General features: G+C 36.0%; 1 protein-coding gene across 2 annotated transcripts; it reads right to left on the bottom strand.

Annotated features, from left to right (window-relative positions):
• Window positions 1-4,232: 4,232 nt before the first annotated feature.
• On the bottom strand, window positions 4,233-18,979 carry LOC121406187. Of its 2 annotated transcripts, none has more exons than XM_041597210.1 (4): window positions 11,320-11,418; window positions 7,324-7,402; window positions 5,385-5,515; window positions 4,233-4,546 (listed from the first exon to the last, which is right to left on the bottom strand). In XM_041597210.1, exons 1-4 carry the CDS (start codon window positions 11,377-11,379, stop codon window positions 4,355-4,357), a joined length of 462 nt encoding a protein of 153 aa, XP_041453144.1. In that variant the 5' UTR covers window positions 11,380-11,418; the 3' UTR covers window positions 4,233-4,354. The 2 variants fall into 2 exon arrangements, 1 of the variants encoding a protein (XP_041453144.1); XR_005968762.1 differs by lacking the exon at window positions 11,320-11,418 and adding an exon at window positions 18,899-18,979 and having other exon boundaries at window positions 4,236-4,546.
• Between the last annotated feature and the right edge of the window lie 834 nt (window positions 18,980-19,813).

Below are 19,813 nucleotides of genomic sequence, written 5' to 3'. Positions count from 1 at the left end.
CAGAGGATCTAGTTCTTCTACCTGGGACATAAATTTCTAAACAATCAGACAAGTATTTTGGGGCTTGGTTATAGAGTGATTTGTATACAAGGAGTAGTAACTTAAAAATAATACGTTGTCTAATCGGGAGCCAGTGTAAATTATTTAACAGGGGTTCAGGAGGTGTGTCACGGCGGACTTCGAAAATAATACGGGCAGCCCAATTCTGGAGGTGCTGGAGACGATTAATGTGAGACAATGGTATTATCTCACAATTTTATGTAAATTGCATGCAATTTACATGAAATACACAAAAGATAGTTGATAAAATATAAGATATTGAAATAAGACATGAATAATTAAACTCTAATCTAGAATCAATGAATCTTGGTAATAGCTGCAATATGCAGGCTTCTTCAAACTAACGCTGACTCGACGTAGATGGGGTAGTATCGGCAGCGCGGAAGTACGTGATGAGGTGCCGTGGTCGAGTGGTCTAAGGCGCCTGGCTATACATGGAAAGTCCGGGGTTCGATCCCCGGCCGCGGCAGCTACGCCTCATGAGCAAGGCATTTAATCTACAATGCTCTTTTATCCTGCTTTCCAAATAAATGGAAATGCTACATACATTATTGGTAATTAGGTGTGAACGTGTTTAAAAAAAAGTGGTGAGGGTGTTTTGGACTATCTGAATCAGGCAGGCCCCACGGTAAGCATCAGATTCACACACGAAATGGAGGATGAGAACTCAATAACTTTTCTGGACACCAGAATAGTGATAAGAGAAGAATGAAGTGTGAAGGTCTTGGTGTTCAGGAAGAAAGCACACACCGGCAAATATCTGCACTGCACTTAAGGCGCGGATCCAGGGCACCCCCCCCCCCCACTTGAGAAGAAATTTGTAATGTAAAAATGTCATTGAAACCGAGGTGTGCCCCCTCTTTTGAAATTGAAGACTTTTTAGATTTTTTTGTTTTGCTTGTCATATATTTTTCGGATAAGAAATATTCTTTGTGGTTGACAACTTTTTTTTTTTTTTTTTTTTTTTTTTTTGGGGGGGGGGCTTGTTAAAAAAAATCCGCCGAAAAATTTGCCCCCCCCTTTGGAAAATCCTGGATCCGCCCCTGCTTCACTTCACATCACCCTCTCCACAAGAAACTTGAAGGCGTTCACACTCTAGACTTCTTGACAGGACACACAGCATTGTCTCAGAACCAGATGATGTTAAGATACTGAGGAAGATTTCATATAAAGTAGTCGGAAGGAATGTACCTATCCAGACTGGTCTTTTCAGAAGACAGAAGAACGGAAGAGCCAGTAGCGGGGGGGGGGGGGGGGTTCATGAAAGGACTTGTCGGACGCTTTATCCGAGAAGTCCCATTTTATCCGACAGTTACCATAGTAACAATACCTCTCAGTCAATCAACATCAGAGAAAGATGTCAGATTTGACAACATGTCAGATGAAAATGTTGATGAAACACTCCCGGGACACAAACGAAGCCAAATGATCGTAGTGGAAACACAAGGAGGAAAACTACGGTTACTGACTTTTCCTTCTGAAGCCATACAGACATGACAGAGGACCTTCATTAATGTATCCACCACCCGGGGGGGGGCACTTCCATTGACGAGTGGATACCATGAGCGACCATGAGATCTCAAAGAACACCCTAAACTCGTATTTTCCATATTCTAAAAATGCACCCCTTAACAAGTATTGGCGTGTGAAAACCCACCCTTAACAAGTATTGGACACAAAACGATACTATTGGCAAGTATTCCCTGAATTGTACCCCTAAACAAGTACAGCGATATTTCAAACACGGACGTCGGTCGTCGGTTTTACCTTTACCTGCATCATTGGGTTTAGTACAGCCCAACTCGCGCAAATCGTACTCTAAAAACGTAGTGTTTACTCCTGGGGCAAACGGTAAAAGTACTTCTTTTATAAAACATTTTAGTCTTGTTTATACCCTCGCAAATTTGACCCTAAACACGTAAATTTCCTAGCGAAATAGATACGCTTTTTTCATTATTTTAGTGTTTTTGACACCCTTATCACGTTACGTACGTAACGTGCCCTATCTTGAAAAAGACATCCTTTTTACGTGTTTTGGGGGTCGCGCATGGTATCCACTCGCATCGTCATTTTCTTTATGAATAAGTATTTTATTGATGGCTGGTTATTGTGAACAACTCTAAAGAACGTTTCTCGGCATTCATAGCACTATATCGTGATGAAATACACCATTCAATAACTGGTAATATTTCAATGAACACAAATATATAAGTGGGTCAAAAATATGCCAAATACAATGCTGTTTATATCATAACCATGCAGGGGCATTCAAGGAAGGTAGAAAACACAAGCACAATACATTCGAAAATCTATACAAAATCTAACACAGAAGCATCCCAATCATTGACCGTACCGATATATCCCTGCATATAAGCGAAATATTTCATTTTTGTATCTAGGAACATTATTGTGGTACAGTGTCTACATGTATAGGAAGTTTTAGATAAGTTATGGACAACAAAAGGGAGGCTCTTGCAATATTTGCATGCCAACATCCCAGAAAATAATCGTGAAAAGGGAGATATATAATATAATTTTATGAATAGATACAAAGTATCAGCAGTTTCCGACAGTTTTGCGCTATTTTAGAGTTCATGAAAATATTGTATAAATAACTAATCCTATCTGCTTGTGTGAATCTGAGATATTAACTTTTGATATTACTCGAATTATTATTATTTCTGTTACCTGATACCCGTTATGGCCACAAAACGTACTAATGGATCATGAAGAACGATAGACAAGCCAAAGTAGAATCTGACTTCGTCTTGTTGATCCAAGAAACTGTCGCCAAATAAAAATGCTGAAAAAAGCTGGGTAAAAATATCTCACGGAGAACAATTATTACTTTGGTGAATCAACCCCCCCCCCCCATGAACATCGATCGACACCCATGAATGAAGAGGTCTTTAAAGGAAACCAAAACCCAAGAGAAGTAATCTTATTGGAAAGAGTAAAATGAGAGGAACAATTAAAAAAAGTTCATCAAAATCGGTTAAGAAATCAGCAACTTATGGGAATTTGAAAACTCTTGTTGTACTTTCTATGGGTATCCTCAAATTGGCAAACGTGCTTCAAAATGGCTGATTTTGTGGACAACGTACTCTCCATTTGTTTTGTACACAAATTTTCAGATTTTCCTCATTATGTTTCAAATTGCATCTTACCTCCTTCTGAGCACAACAGCAATATTCTCGACACCCTATTCTGTGACTACGGAGCCTTTTAAGTGAAATCGACTTGATGACGACTTGGCGAGATACTTTATCTTGCCATGTCGACATAACATTATTATGTCGACAAAACCTTATTATGATCGATATGGCGAGATACGTTATCTCGCCAAGTCGACTTATAAAAATTCATATGTCGACATGGTGAGATACGTTATCTGGTCAATTCGACATATAAAAAGTTATATGTCAACATGACGAGATACGGTATCTTGCCAAGTTGACTTATAAAACGTTATATGTCAACATAGCGAGATATTTTATCTTGCCAAGTCGACTTATAAAACATATGTCGACATGACAAGATATGAAGTTTCCAAGGCCCGGGGGGGGGGCACTTCCTTTGACGAGTGGGTACCATGCGCGACCATGGTGTCTCGAAAAGCACCCTAAACACGTATTTTCCATACGCTGAAAATTGGCGTGTGAAACCCTACCATTAATAAGTATTGGAAGCAAAACGGTACACTTGACGATTCCCTGAATTGACCCCCTAAACAAGTACAACGATATCTTAATAGGGCTTGTTATGTCACGGGCGTTGGCTTTATTACTTTCATTTGGGTTTAGTACCACCCCGGCCCGGTACCACCCCCTCACACCTCGCTCAAATCGTACCCTATACACGTAGTGTTGGGGCAAAAAGTACATCTTTTACAAAGTATTTTAGTCTTTTTATACCCTCGCAAATTGGACAATAAACACGTACTTTTCTTAGTGAAATATACATGTATATCCCTTTTTCATTACTTTTTTTGGCAGCCTTATATTATGTTTCGTACGAAACGTGCCCTATCTTGAACCCCCCCCCCCCTTTATATACGTTTTATTCTATTTATTTATTTATTTTGGGGGTCACGCATGGTATCCATCGTCACTTGGTGCCTATTTTAGATTTACAAGTACTAACTTCTGTAACCATGATAACGTGATAATTGATACAAGAGGACTAGCATCTCATATAAATGTTGATCATTTTCCTCCTCTACAATAAGGAATTCTCTTTATTCATATCTACGGAGTCGTGTCAAGCAAAAGTCGAAAATGATTGACAAGATGGCCTATTCTTCAGGAAATGGAACGACGTCGCCCACGTTGCACTCGTTACCATGACAACACTGTGTGTATCTCTCATAACGGCCTTTTATGGCGATGGCCTCATCGCACACGACTCCGTCTGGTTGGCAACCACGGATGACCTCCATCGAATAAATACGCGTTGCTTCTAGGTCCACGTAGTTCCTCACTCGAGTCTGAAGTGATTAGAAAATGATGATGCATCAGTAACTTGTCTGACGATGGGGCAGCCAGGGCGCTGGGAACGATTTTTTTTTTAAGTAGGGGTGCTGGTGTAAATTCGAAAATTAAAAAAAGGGGGGGGTGTTGCACTCCAAAATGAAGATAATTTTAGGTTAAAATTTTCCACTTTTACACATACCGTGTTTACACTTAATCGGCTTTTGGTTCAGAACCGCGAGCCGATTCAAAATCCGATTAAGTGTAAACACGGTAACAATCTATCAAAATACCTGGGGGTGCTGCATATGGAGGTGAATACTACACGCAGCACCGCCTCTCCCCCACCGGAGGGGGGGGGTGGGTGCCGTTTGCTGCCGTGGGGGCAATACACAGTAGTAAACGAGAGTAAATAATGTGGGACAACTGGAGCAGTTTTCTCTTCTTCTTCTTCTATCTATATACTACTACTCCTACTCCTCCTCCTACTACTACTACTTCTTCTACTACTACTACTACTACTACTTCTACTACTACTTCTACTACTACTACAAAAATCTACAAACATCGCCACTATAACTACTGCTGCTACTACTTCTTTTGCTAATATTTCTACTACTACAAAGACTACTACCACTATATACTGCTAAAGCTGCTGCTACAATAAATTCTCATAAATATTGACAACGACAATAAAAACAATGACAAACCTAGCGATTTCTATTGTAATAAAATAATCAAAATTTTTCTTCCATTAGTTGAAGTGAAAACTCTTGCAATAAGTAGTAATCTACAAGCTTTATCCATATTTTAGACAGTAATGAATCGTGATTTTTCAGGGGTTTTTTCACTTACGTAACACTGTGTAACACCTTCGGCACATGTTTCAACTTGGTCTGGCATTTCAGATACGCAGTATTTGTTGCCACGGTTGCTCCCAACAATATTCTGACACTTAGTACATTTGAGAAGCCCATCTGATGGCTCTGTTAATACAATTGATTGAATGATTTGTTGTATGAATAAATGATTGATTAATTGATTGATCGATCGATTAATTGATTGACTAATTAATTAATTGATTGATTGATTGATTGATTAAATGAATGAATGATTGATTGATTGGTTGATGGATTGATCATTGATTGGATGATTGATTGATTGATTGGATGATTGATTGGTTGATTGATTGGTTGATTGATTGGCTGATCGATTGATTGGTTGGTTGATTGGTTGATTGATTGGTTGATTGATTGATTGGTTGATTGATTGATTGGTTGATTGATCGGTTGATTGATTGGCTGATTGATCGAATGATTTATTGGTTGATTGATTGATTGATTGATCGATTGATTGATTGGTTGATGGATTGGTTGATTGGTTGATGGATCGATTGGTTGATTGATTGGTTGATTGATTGATTGGTTGATTGATTGATTGGTTGATTGATTGGCTGATCGATTGATTGGTTGGTTGATTGGTTGATTGATTGGTTGATTGATTGATTGGTTGATTGATGGTTGTTAGTACATTTGAGAAGCCCATCTGATGGCTCTGTTAATACAATTGATGGAATGATTTGTTGTATGAATAAATGATTGATTAATTGATTGATCGATCGATTAATTGATTGACTAATTAATTGATTGGTTGATTGATTGGTTGATTGATTGATTGGTTGATTGATTGATTGATGATGGATTGGTCGATTGATTGGTTTGTTGATTGATTGATTGATTGGTTGGTTGATGGATCGATCGCTGGATTGATTGGTTGATGGATTGGTCGATTCATTGGTTTGTTGATTGGTTGATTGGGGTAATAATAATAATAACAACGCGCCTCGGAATAGAACATTTCTAGATATACGGCGCTATATAAATGCCTATTATTATTATTATTGATTGATTGGTTGGTTGATTGATTGGTTGACTGATTGATTGGTTAATTGATTGATGGTTGATGGATCGATTGATTTATCGGTTGATGGATGGATTGATTGATGGATTGATTGATCAGTTGATGGATCAATTGGTTAATTTATTGATTCATTCATTCAATGATTAATTGTATGATCTTTACAAATGTTCATATATGCTCATAGCGACTATGTGTTGATGAATAGACCAGTTTATATTATTCTACCCCTTTTGAAAAGTGAATACTCCAGTATTAAAGGTCAAGTCCACCTCAGACAAATGTTGATTTAAATCAAAGAGAAAAATCAGACAAGCACAATGCTGAAAATTTCATCAAAATCGGATGTAAGAGAGTTATGACATTTTAAAGTTTCGCTTATTTTCAACAAAATAGTTATATGAAAGAGCCAGTTACATCCAAATTAGATAGTCGATGACGTCACTCACTCACAATTTCTTTTTTATTGTTTGAATTATACAATATTTCAATTTTTACGAATTTGATGATTAGGACCTCATTGTTTGAAGCACAAACTGTTAAAATAATGGAATTCCACATGTTCAGGGAGGAATCAAACTTCATTCCACATGCTAATGACGAGAAAATAAAAATATTTCATATTTTACATAATAAAATACAAAAGAAATAGTGAGTGATGTCATCAACTCTCTCATTTGGATGTAACTGGCTCGTTCATAAAACTATTTTGTTGAAAATAAGCGAAAATTTAAAATGCCATAACTTTCTTATTTTACATCCGATTTTGATGAAATTTTCAGTGTTATGCTTGTTGAATTTTTTTTTCTTTTTATTTAAATCAAGTTTTTGTTGGGGTGGACTTGTCCTTTAAAATGTCATGAAATGTAGTACAAACCTGGTTTGATGGCATCCTTTCGTGTATCAGCACAATTGAGTAACTTCTGGAGTAAGTTCACGACATCATCGTCATCGGCCTGCATTAACAATAAGGATAAACCAGGGTGTTTTCAATAAAATGATGCTGCTGATGATGATAATGATTATGTACCTGTATATATAATAACATATATATATATATATATATATATATATATACGTACATTATTTCAATGAAGAGATACATGCCCCCCCCCCCCCCCCCGTCCTAAATACATCTCAAATAGCCCAGTCCTTTTAGGGTTAAGTGATTTTCAATTACGTTTATCACTTTCACAGAATTTCGTGTATTCCATAAAGTTTTCAAAATATCCCTTTTCAGGTCTGACTGTCAAAATGTATCAGCTAGCACTGCACGCTGGCATTTTGATTGGCGAGTTATGTATGTCTCAATATTGATTATACAACAAATCCCTTTTCATGACAGTGTATAAAAAATAGGCTCGCAATTTGCGCTCGCATTAATAGTTAAAAATGTATTAACTGGTGCATCCTATTTATAAATACAAAAGTGCTTGAAATGTCCAGTTTCAGACCATAATATCATCAGATTTCGCGCCCTCATTAGGCATTAATGAATAAAATATTTCATTTCGCGCTGAGCAGTAAGAGGAATAGGAAGACAGTCATCATTTTCATATGCTGACATGTCCTAAGGATGCCACTTCCTATGTCAAAACTCAAAGTAATTATAATGAAAAATATCAACTCTTTATTAAGTGCGATCCATATCCATCTCACAATTTACTTACAAAGTGCTTGAAATATAAAGCTGAATCGACCTTTTTTTAGATCGGTATATCAAATAGTTTAAGCTCGCGCTTCGCGCTCGCTTTGTTTTTCATGATTGAAGATGTATTTAGAATGCCTAGATTGTATTTTTAATGAAACACTCGCGCGCATGTTTATTCAGATACTCAACTTGTTCCCTATTTAAATCATTATCCAGTTTCAGATCACAATATCAAAAATTTTCTGCTCGCGCTTTGTTCTCGCATTACTAATGTAGGAAGATCCACTTTTACTCATTCTTTTAATGATTTACAGAAACATGAATAGAGTGTCCAGTTTTTTAGGTCTAAATATCGGTCTTAAGTATAAATATTTTTCCGCTCGCGCTTCGCGCTCACATCAATCGTTTGGTTATATAGCTATCCTGTTCACGATTACAAAAATTGATTAAATTTTTTCCATTCTTTATGTAGAAATGTAAAAAAAATTCAGCTCGCATTGATTGTTGACATAATGTAACGTCTTCATGGCTAAGTGCAAGCAATCCTTAACTGCATGGTATCTTTTCGATAAGTTTAAAACGTATATAAAAATTTTCTGCTCGCGCTTTGCGCTCGCATTATTAATGGAAGGAAGATCACCAATTACTCACCCTTTTTATTATTTACAAAACATGAATAGATAAATCTGCAACTTTAAGTCGCTTTTAATCCAAACTTTGGGTGGTAGAAGTACTCAGGAGACCTGCATGTTATGCTGCAGTCGGAGGTCACATGGTAAGGTCAAAGGTCATTTTGTGGTCAACGTTAAAGTTTACGTGCAAGACTCACTTATGACAAATATTATTGGATCCCAATTATTTAACAATGAACTTTTGATAAAATTCTGTTGCGTACCGTTCTAAATCGCGATATTTCTGGTTATTTTCGCAAGTGGGCGAGACCAATGGCCTATGCCTTCATGTTTAAATATCAATGTCCTTGAAACGTCCAATGTGTTTAGTGTTTTGATCGATTTAATAGGCAACAGACTTTCAAAATGTTCACTCTTCCATTAAAAATCACTATTGACACCAGACTTCGAAGCACACACTACAAAATTTTGATTAGGAATGCACTGATTTAAATCCTAATTATTTCCTTTCATGCGAATCTATTTTATTTGGATTATTTGAACCATTAGGTCAAGCCAACTCAGCAATTATTTTTCAAATTTTGTTTGGGAGATAATTCATTTTATGTTGTAAATACCAAGAGACTCTCCTGAGTTTGAAAGCAATTGAATTATGTCCTATCTTATAAACTCTATCTCTGAGGAAGTAATTGCAAAGAAGAAAAGCAAATCCAATAACGACACTGTAAAATGGCAAAACATAAATAAATATTTTCCATTGCAATATTGTAACCACTTAAGATTAGTATTTTTTTAATTAATCGCAATTTGTGAGCCTGTTTTATCTTCTGTTAATGTCGTGTAGTAATGAGTGTAGTTATGTCTTACGTTCGGTCATGTACATGTAATTCATGAAAATGTCATATTTTTGTTTTTGTTGCGTTTTTTGTCGTCTTGTCGGCGGGTACAACTTAAATTATTTTTTTAGTACAGAACAATTTATTTCCGATTTCATTATGTAACACACTTTATCAATGTTCTGATTAACTGAAATGCAAAGCATGTTTTGTATATCTTGATTCTTTTTGTGACGAATAAAAAGTGCAAAGATAAAAAAAACGATTTAACTTACTACTAGGCCTATTTGAAGAACAGGTCCACCCCAACAAAAAATTGATTTGAATAAAAATAGAAAATTCCAACAAGCATAACACTAAAAATTTAATCAAAATCGGATGTAAAATAAGAAAGTTATGAAATTTCGCTAAATTTCACAACACAGTTATAATATCTCAATGGGATCCTACCGATTCATAAGTAAGTATATCAAACTGGGCCCTGTCTTACAAAGAGTTACGATTGATCCAGTCAATCGTAACTCTATATGGAAATCCATCAGTGTCTTATTTTTTTCTGCAGGAAATTTGGACACAATGTCTTTTGTAAACAGAAAGAAGCACATCGATTTTTAAAAGAAAACAATGAATGCATGAATATATAATAGATGTTGACGTTGCTGGCCGTCCATAGTTGTGATTGATCGGATCAATCGTAACTCTTTGTAAGACGAAGCCCTGGGCCCGTTGTACAAAGAGTTATTATTGATCCAATCAATTGTAACTCTGGAAATCCATGAGTGTCATAATTTTTTCTACAGGAAATTTGCAAAATGTCCTTTGTAATCAAAGGAGAACACTCCGAATTTTAAGAAATCAATGAATTTATGAATATGGATTCATATCTAGAATTTTTTTTAACAAACATGCATTTCAGATGTTGACTTTGCTGGCTTTCCATAGTTACGATTGATCGGATCAATCGTAATTCTTTGTACAACGGGGCCAGGTCTTCAACGGAAGCAATTGTATTTAATTCCTCAAAATAAATTAATGCATCACTAAATAGATAATGCGTACGCAAAGCGTGGGTTGATATAATACACTATGAGAAAAAAAGGAGAAAATTTGCAGAAAAACAAGATTTTATAGAAAAAAAAATAACAGAATCATTCTGTGAATTGCTTTTAGAGGAAGTTTTCTGCAATTACTGAAGAGGTCTATTAAAAACAAAGACAAAAAAGGTTTGATTACTGGAAATTTGCATAGACCAAGTACCAGTTTTCTGTGATTTTACACAATGCATGTAAGATAACAGGGTTTCTCGAGACTCTGCTGCAGGAACTTCGGAATTTTTAAAAGAAAATTATATAACAGTGAAGACTGTCAGTGATTGTAATAATAATAATAATCCGCATTTATATAGCGCTTAACATCGGGACGACATCCGCTTTACAGATATACCCCGGTCATCGGATCCTTGCATGCCCGCATACAATGTATGCACCTTCTCCACTCCCTGGGAGCACTCCAAGACTCAATTGCTAGGCATACCACATAGGCTTTCGCATCCTACCGGGTACCCATTTAACACCTGGGTGGAGAGTGGCAAATTGTGGATTGACGCCTTGCCATAGGACGCTAGGCCATGGTGGGATTCGAACACACGACCCTCTGATTACAAGGCGAGAGTCATAACCGCTACACCACGGCGATTGTAAATAAAAGAATCTAGTAAAATTAAAATTATAGTTGAAAGCTATATATTCACTTACATTTGTCGACGAGACAACCAATCCATGAACGGCCAACAAAACAATCAAAAGAAGCTTCATATTTTGTAACAATTCCTTTACTTTAAAAAATATGGCATTCAGGAAATATGACACAAAGCATTTTTGGTATGTTTGGCAGGCCCATTTGCAGGTTAAGGACTATATTTGGAATATATATGGATCTTTCCATTTCGAAATAGGGAGGTACTCATGAATATTACGACTGATCGCTTGATTTCACAGACCATATTTTTTTATTCATAAAAGCAGGGTTTGAAGCCATATATTCAAGGGCGTAGGCGGTGGGGGGGTGCATTTGCACCTTCAGCATTTCCAGTGTGGTTTATGGTTTACGCTTGGATGATCGGGAGGAATTGTTTGGAACAGAGGCGTCGATCCTGGGGGGGGGGCATGGGGGCGATCGCCCCACCAATGAAAATATTGGGGTGACAAGTATATCGTTTTGCCCCCACCCATAATTCCGTAGGTGCAAAAATAAAATTATTATGTAATGTTGCAGTACAAACTATGAACAGAACAGTGCGCTTAGAAACACCAGTATAGTAAGCGCCTTATAAATGATATGTATTATTATCATTATTATTCCGCGCGGGAAATATTTCCATCTATCATTGCAATGTTTGTAAAGGTAGGCTACACTTTTACGCAGGAATCTTTTCATGAAGGCATGGCAAACCCTTTTTTCCATTGGCGGATCCCAGCGAGTTATGTATATCTCTATTATTATTCTAACAAACTACTTGAAAAACCCTTTCCATGACAGTTGATAAAAAATGTCGTCTCGAGATTTGCGCTGGCACCGATCGTTAAGAATATACTAACCCATGCATATATCTATGGTAATAAAAGTGCTTATAATTAGGCTTAGATTAGCGAATAAGATGATACATCCACGAATTCTTAATGATCAAATTGTCCCTTTTTTCAGATTAGAATATCGACAAGTTTCATCTCAAGCTTAGGAAGAGGAATAAGAAGATAGCCATCATTTTCATGATGACATTATGTCTTTAAAATATCCCATTCCTAAATCAAAATGACACTAATATATAAACTAGCGCCTCGCGCTCGCATCATTTATTTATTGCGATCCATATCCACTTCACAATTTCCCTACACAATGCTTGAAATAGTGCATAAACTGACTCTTTTTCAGTTCGGAATTTCATATTTTTTTCAGCTCGAGCTTAATTCTTGAATTTTTGACTTTCATATTAAAAGAAATGTATTTCGAATGCAAAGAATCCAGGTCACATTATTAATGTTGGAAAATACCCAAATACCCATCCTTTAATGATTCTCCTGAATTTGCAATATCATATACCTGTATATATTTTTGTATATACAGAAAAGGGCTAGAGCGTCGTCGATCCAGCGCTGCACATCGGAGTATTTCATTTCATGTCTATTTCGAACAATAGAATGATGGATGGATGGATATTTTTTTTTCTTTTCCTCTTTCAGAGGTACTTTATTCTTCATATTCCTTTCTCATTTTAACAATTTCTTTCGTAACACAGAGCGTATAGAGTTACATAACAAGTTGCATATAAACATGTACATGTAATAGACATCAACTGTTTAAAATAAGCTAACTTGTAATAGAAATGAAATTTGTAAGGTTAAAACTCTTCGAACATTTCAATTAAATGAACATTGGATTTAAATCTCCATTTTACATAAAAAAGTATCTCTTTCATGAACTCATACCAAATTGAATATGTATTAAAAGCTTATCCTTGCATTTTATACAAGACATATGATTTGTATATTGCATACTGTGCAAATATCATAAACAAATTAACTAAAGTAAACTTGAGATCGTGAATTTTGTATCCAATGAACAACGTCATTTCGTCAACAGGAAATGTGATTTTAAACATAAATTGCAGAGAATTCTTTATCTTTTTCCAAAAATCAGCAACAGGGTTACATTCTAACATAATATGAACAAAAGTTTCGTCTGCTTCACAGAACATACAAGATGTGTCATTAGCTAATTTCCAGCGACATAAATTGAATTTAAAGGGTAATAAATTATGAATCATTTTCAAGTTGTATTGTAGAATCTTGTTATACTTTCAATACTTAAGTTTGAAATTAAAAACATTTTGCCATTCAAAGTTTACTGGTAATCCTAATTTGGACTGCCAGTGTTGTATAATATGTGGATCGGACTTTTGGGGGGTTACGAGTAAAACATAAAAATCTTTTGATTTCATATTCTTTAAATTTACAATATCTCCCCTAATTTCAAAAAGATCTTCTGGAAGCTTTGGGGATAAGGTGTCACATTTGTCAGTCCATTCAGCTGGGACAGCTCTTTTTAGCTTGGAATATTCAAATTCAACTAAAAGAGATTTACATGCTACTGTTTCAAAAATGTCTTCGGAAGGTTTCCAGGCATGATTACGTAATAATTGGTGAACATAAAATATATTGTGGTCGAACCACCTGTTGAAATATAAAAGGTTTCTTTCATTTCATTTCATTTCATTCATGGATGGATGGATATGATCTACTCCCCTTTCTTCATTTTTATTCATTTTTTTTGGGGGGGTTGAAGAAAATATCAGAGGCTTTTTCTAATTATTTATCTTTATCAATGGATCCAGGATTGGATAACTGGGTTGGGCAGTGGTATAGAAAAATAAAATTGTGTCAGATGCCCTTGGCTATGGAACGCCTATTTATCATTTTTTTCTAACATATACTGTCGAGAGTACCCATTATTATATTTTTGGAGATAGATTCTGATATGGGCTTATCAACTGTAATTGATTCCTAAATAATTCAGTAATTGTTATCTATACAGTGCGTCCCAGAAAAAACGAAACCGAGATTTAGCGATGATTTATCATTACTTAATCATTAATAAAATAGACAAATGACCTATCAATGTAAAGCTTAGAATCTCCTCTTTCATCTGATATTACTTACATTATTCCTCATCCACGCATGAGTGAGCAAAAACAATTTGGAGAAAGGATACCAAAAACTCATTTGGCGGGGGGTATCTGAATTTCAAAAAGAAAACCACATGCCTAAAAAGTTCAATATATGCTCTTTTATTTGATACCTTAATCACAGAAAATGGTCAAGAAGTAAGAAAGTTATGCTCCCTCAAAACAATGCTTGTATTTCCATAATTTAATCAAATAAACGTGTTTTCACCTATTTTCCACAGAAGCTATCGCACGGTTAACAAAAGACTTAATGCATGGTTTATCGTCAACAAAACGGAGTGTCGAGTGAGTTAGAACGCTAGCCTGTAAAACCTCTTCATTTTATGAAATTATTGAAATTCAAGCCTTTTTTTAAATTACCAGAACTTCGTTATTTCATTTGTCATTTGTCTATCTTATTAATGATTAAGTTATGATAAATCGTCCCTAAATCTCGGTTTCGTTTTTTCTGGGACGCACTGTATAACGAATCAGTGGATAGACGGTTTACCAATAGAGGGCCCAACAGGGGGCCCAATCTTTCCTTGGTGAAAAAAGTCTGACGAGAAAGAAAAAACACTATATTTTATTCCCATATCATTTTTGTGTTGTTGTACATGTTGAAAAGGTTCATCTCCTCTTGACGCCAGGAGGCCAATTCGTTTTCTCTCTCTCTTTTTTTACTGAACCGGGACTGAACCCCCCCACCCCCACCCCCGCCCCAGTCTCTCCCCTGCCGCCCCACTTTCACCAACCAACCCCCCCCCCTCATTATCTCACCTTAAAGATCTTACTCTATATTTTTGCAAGTAGTATTCCTCAATCGTATATAAACAAACATGAACTACTGTATGCCAAGATAACATTATCGTACGCAAATAAACATGACCACGCCAAGAAAAGTGTTTACTACAGAGCTTTATTGTACTACACTAATGATAAAAAATATAAACCTTGATCATCCGAACTTTGATCTAAAAGGCAAAACTACGCCCTGTATATAATGCGACCCAATATAAATCAGATCGTGTATGTAACAATATTTTTTACATCTTACTTGTAACACTTTTACATGTTTGCATCTTACTTTTTAAATGTAAGATTGTGGGCCCCTTTTTTGGTGCCCCCTATTGGTGAATATTTGATTCACTGATTCGTAATAATAGATAGTCATTACTTAATCAATTCAGAATTACATTCAATTACAGCCGATGCCCTTGTTTTGTTTGTATATTATGGATCAAATCATCATACTTTCACAATCAGTTGTATGGGGTGGTGTGAGTGTACACCGATTCATGTATTTGCCTCCCCCCTTGCCCCAGTTTTGTTTAACAAATAACCTTCAATTCTTAAGTTCAATATCAGGGGGCCGAATCCCGGGGCCCTGAGGACGTTTTTTTCTGGGGGTTCTGACGTAAATTTGAAAAGCCCTATAAAAAAGTGTCACTACAAAATAAAGGTCATTTTGGTCCCGAGAAATTCGAACACCCCCATCCCCGCTTCCAGGCCCATGTCCATTCCCAATGATTTCTCAAATGGAAGATGGGTATATGTGGACAGGTAGAAATACAGGCGATGCCTTGAACTACATTGTAGTTTTTCTGAAATAGTGCTTACGCAAAGCACAACTCGAAACAAAACAGAAGTACGCCATCTTCTGGTGATATTTCAATTCCTTCTAAAATTTCCGAGGAAATGGTAAATATGTTGAGAAAGCAAGAAAAAAGGGATAGTGTTGGATCCACAGGGGGAGAGAGAGGGGGGGGGGGAGGATGCCCGCAGTCCCAATTTTGCGGTAAGTGGTTCAATAGGTTCAGTAGTCGAAAACGAAGTGAGGTTCGTAATTCCGAAGGTTCGTTAGTCCGAAAACGAAATGATTAACGAACCTTATTTCGTTTTCGGACTAACGAACCTTTGGAACAACGAACGTTATTTCGTTTTCGGATTATCGAACCTTCGGAATAACGCCACAAATGTTGGCATTAACGAACCCTTTTACGTTTTCGGATTAACGAACATTGAGGTATACGCAATTTACGTGTTATGGAATTACGAACCTTCGGAATAACGAAGTGTTACCGGGTGAATTAATGGTGAAAATGTTGTGTCGTACGGAACTCAGAAATGTCCCCTAAGACACGCAATATTTTCACCTGTAATTCACCCATGAGCGAAATAATTTTTTTTTTCATGACTATCTATAAGTAGTACATTATTATTAACACAAAACAAATTTAAGTTCTTTGTTTGGACAGCAGGTCGAAAAATGTTGTGAAAATGGCTTGTTTTTCTCACATGGAATAGCCCAATAAAAGGATTTCGTTCAAACGTTTCGTTGATTTTGTGAAAATTGTCAGTAAAAAAATGTATGTTTTCACATTTCTGGGGGGGGGGGCACCCCCCCCCCCGTTCTTGAGTGGCTGTGACCATTGATTTTCCAATCAATTTCAACGTGTTCGAGGGTCCTGATTTCTATGTTTACAGATGATAAAGAGTGTCAAAATTAATATCTAAAGTGTTTATTTATAGAGTTCACAGTAGGCTACTTGAATTATTAATACACTTTTGTCACATCATTATCATTGTTATCATAATTATCATTGTTTTTGTTGTTGTTGCTGTTATTATCATCACTATCATCATTATTATTATTATTATTATTAGTAGTAGTAGTAGTAGTAGAAGTAGTAGTAGTAGTAGTAGTAGTAGTAGTAGTAGTAGTAGTAGTAGTAGTAGTAGTAGTAGAAGAAGTAGTAGTAGTAGTAGTAGTAGTAGTAGTAGTAGTAGTAGTAGTAGTAGTAGTAGTAGTAGAAGTAGTAGTAGTAGTAGTAGTAGTAGTAGTAGTAGTAGTAGTAGTAGAAGTAGTAGTAGTAGTAGTAGTAGTAGTAGTAGTAGTAGTAGTAGTAGTAGTAGTAGTAGTAGTAGTATTAGTAGTAGTAGTAGTAGTAGTAATAGTAGTAGTAGTAGTAGTAGTAGTAGTAGTAGTAGTAGTAGTAGTAGTAGTAGTAGTAGTAGTAGTAGTAGTAGTAGTAGTAGTAGTAGTAGTAGTAGTAGTAGTAGTAGTAGTAGTAGTAGTAGTAGTAGTATTACCATTATTGTTTGTGGCGTGTGATACGTCAAACAAACAGTCCCCAAGAATCAGACCACCACTAGTCCTAGGTCTATATGTTGGTATACATGCAGTCAGTGTGGCGATTCAATCTGCAATTAAAAGAGTAAACAATAATAAGTAAATATAATACTGACAGTTAAGCGTTAAACATTTCATATAGAAATAATATGTCTATTGTGTCAGATTTCCAAAGCGAAAACAGGTAAATGCTGACTTGCACTTCAACTTGCAAATCTAAGAGTGACCTTGACATGCCTCAAGGTCATATCAATTACTTACTTACAACGTACTTTCTTCCAACTGGGCGTTGTGGCGTGCGCCTGTAATCCAAGCTGAGGGGAAGTTACAAATTGATGCAGAAGTTCGAGGTTCGAGCCCAGATCACGTCTTTCGGATGGTGACGTTAAAGTTCGGTCCCAGACGTAAATAATCATACCTGATTGATACACGTCTGACAAAAACTCAAATACACACACAAGATACGGCCCAACTCCACCTAACAGGGGTCAAACGGGCAGGGTTAGGGTGCGCTGATGGTCGTTACGCGGAGGTGAGAGGTGATGCTTAGTATTGATTTCGGCACTTGTTCACTGCTACCACCCTGCCTGTGGGGAATCTACAGGTAGGACTATGGTATGCCAATGTTGTACAGAGCACACACTTTAAAAAATCATTAAAATATCACTTTTGTGACCAAAATTACTAATTTCCATACAGTTGCAATTTATTTTTCATTAGTAACTTGGGAATAATTTTTTTATTCACCAGAGCGCTCAAAAAGTTGAATTTTGGGCATATTTTTGTGTACGCCCTCTATTGGTGGAAAGTAATATGGCAAGAAAATTTTCTTTTTTTGATCTGTATTTTTAATTAAGAAAAAATGATTTTAAGAATCAGATTCAAATAAGAGCCAAGTTGTATGAATAATAGGGGTATTGGAAACTGTCAGTGTAAAAAAATCAAGCATTTGCCCGAAAGAAAAAGAGAAAATAAGCCAAACATTGCCACCCTTATTTTGCCACACATGGAGATATAACTGAGAACAAGGTTATATCATAACCTTGTTCATTGAATGAGTGGATTTCGGTTTTAAGTTTAATTACTCTACTGGATGTCATGTAATGTACTAATTGTGTAAATATTAATTCACCTTTTTGTCAAACAACTTTCTTAACTGCAAATATTTAAAAAGTCCTTAAAATGCGTGTATGTTTACTTGTTTCTTGTGTTAACATAGCAAATAACAATGCATTCATCACGTACCCGAAGGCGCCAAATTCAAGTTGCTTGCCTTCCATACACACGTAAGACTGTACGCTTTCTATTACGTAATGCATAGATGGTGTACACGTATACGGCGTTTTCGTTTGAACAAATTCACTCGACCTATTTAATTTTCACACATTAATTTCATTACTTAAGAACCATATTTCAGCATGCCACTCGGCTTATTTGATAACATAACTCATAAAATTTAAGATAAACAAATAATACTCACGTCATCAACAAATTGAAGAAATTAAACAACAACTATGGGCTAGCGACACGCTTCTCATGACCAGACATAATAGAAATACGCCCTCAATCGGTAAATTCACATCTACATCATCGATTTTAAAGTTGGAGGTGCCGTGGCCGAGTGGTCTAAGGCGCCTGGCTATACATGAAAAATCCGGGTTCGATCTCCGGCCGCGGCAGATATGCCTGTGAGCAAGGCATTTAATCTAAATGCTCTTTTATCCTGCTTTAAAATAAATGGAAATGCTATATGCATTATTGGTAACCAGGTGTGCACTTTTTTTTCTAAAGTCATCATAACAAATTGAGTAATTACTAAAAACTTCATCCTGTACAAGACATTGTTATTATTATTACTATAATTATTATCATTATTACTGTTATTATTATTACTATCATATCATTATTATCATTTTTATCAATGTTATCATTATCATTGTTAGCATTATTATTTCTATCTAAAATGCATTTAGTTAACATTTCATTTTATTTATTGATTTCTGCAGCTTTCTTTATTTATTTATTCAAGATTAAAAAAAAGAAACATGTATCAGCACAATGGCTGTTTGACAAACCAACGAAGAAAATGCCATGTATATGCCCTAACAGAATAAGCCTTTCTCGCTGCGCCTTCCCTTAAAATTCCCGGGCTCCCCGCTCAATGTTTGTAAGAAAAGCGGCCAGGAAACGGACAGCTTTCGATCCTTTTCACAGAAACATCTTGTTTATAACATCAGTATCTCATTTCGAACCACCAGAGACATTGAGTGGTTTAGGTTGTTTACTTTGTCATTATTGATTTCAGTAACATTATCGAATTATTTATTGGGATAGGTTACCAATGACTTATAGGTCCATTATAAACTTACATGCAAATTAGGGTGTGCTACGGCGG

This window comes from Lytechinus variegatus, chromosome 19 (assembly GCF_018143015.1).
Source record: "Lytechinus variegatus isolate NC3 chromosome 19, Lvar_3.0, whole genome shotgun sequence".
In the NCBI taxonomy this organism is placed as follows: domain Eukaryota; kingdom Metazoa; phylum Echinodermata; class Echinoidea; order Temnopleuroida; family Toxopneustidae; genus Lytechinus; species Lytechinus variegatus.
This window is presented reverse-complemented; position numbering and strand designations above follow the sequence as displayed.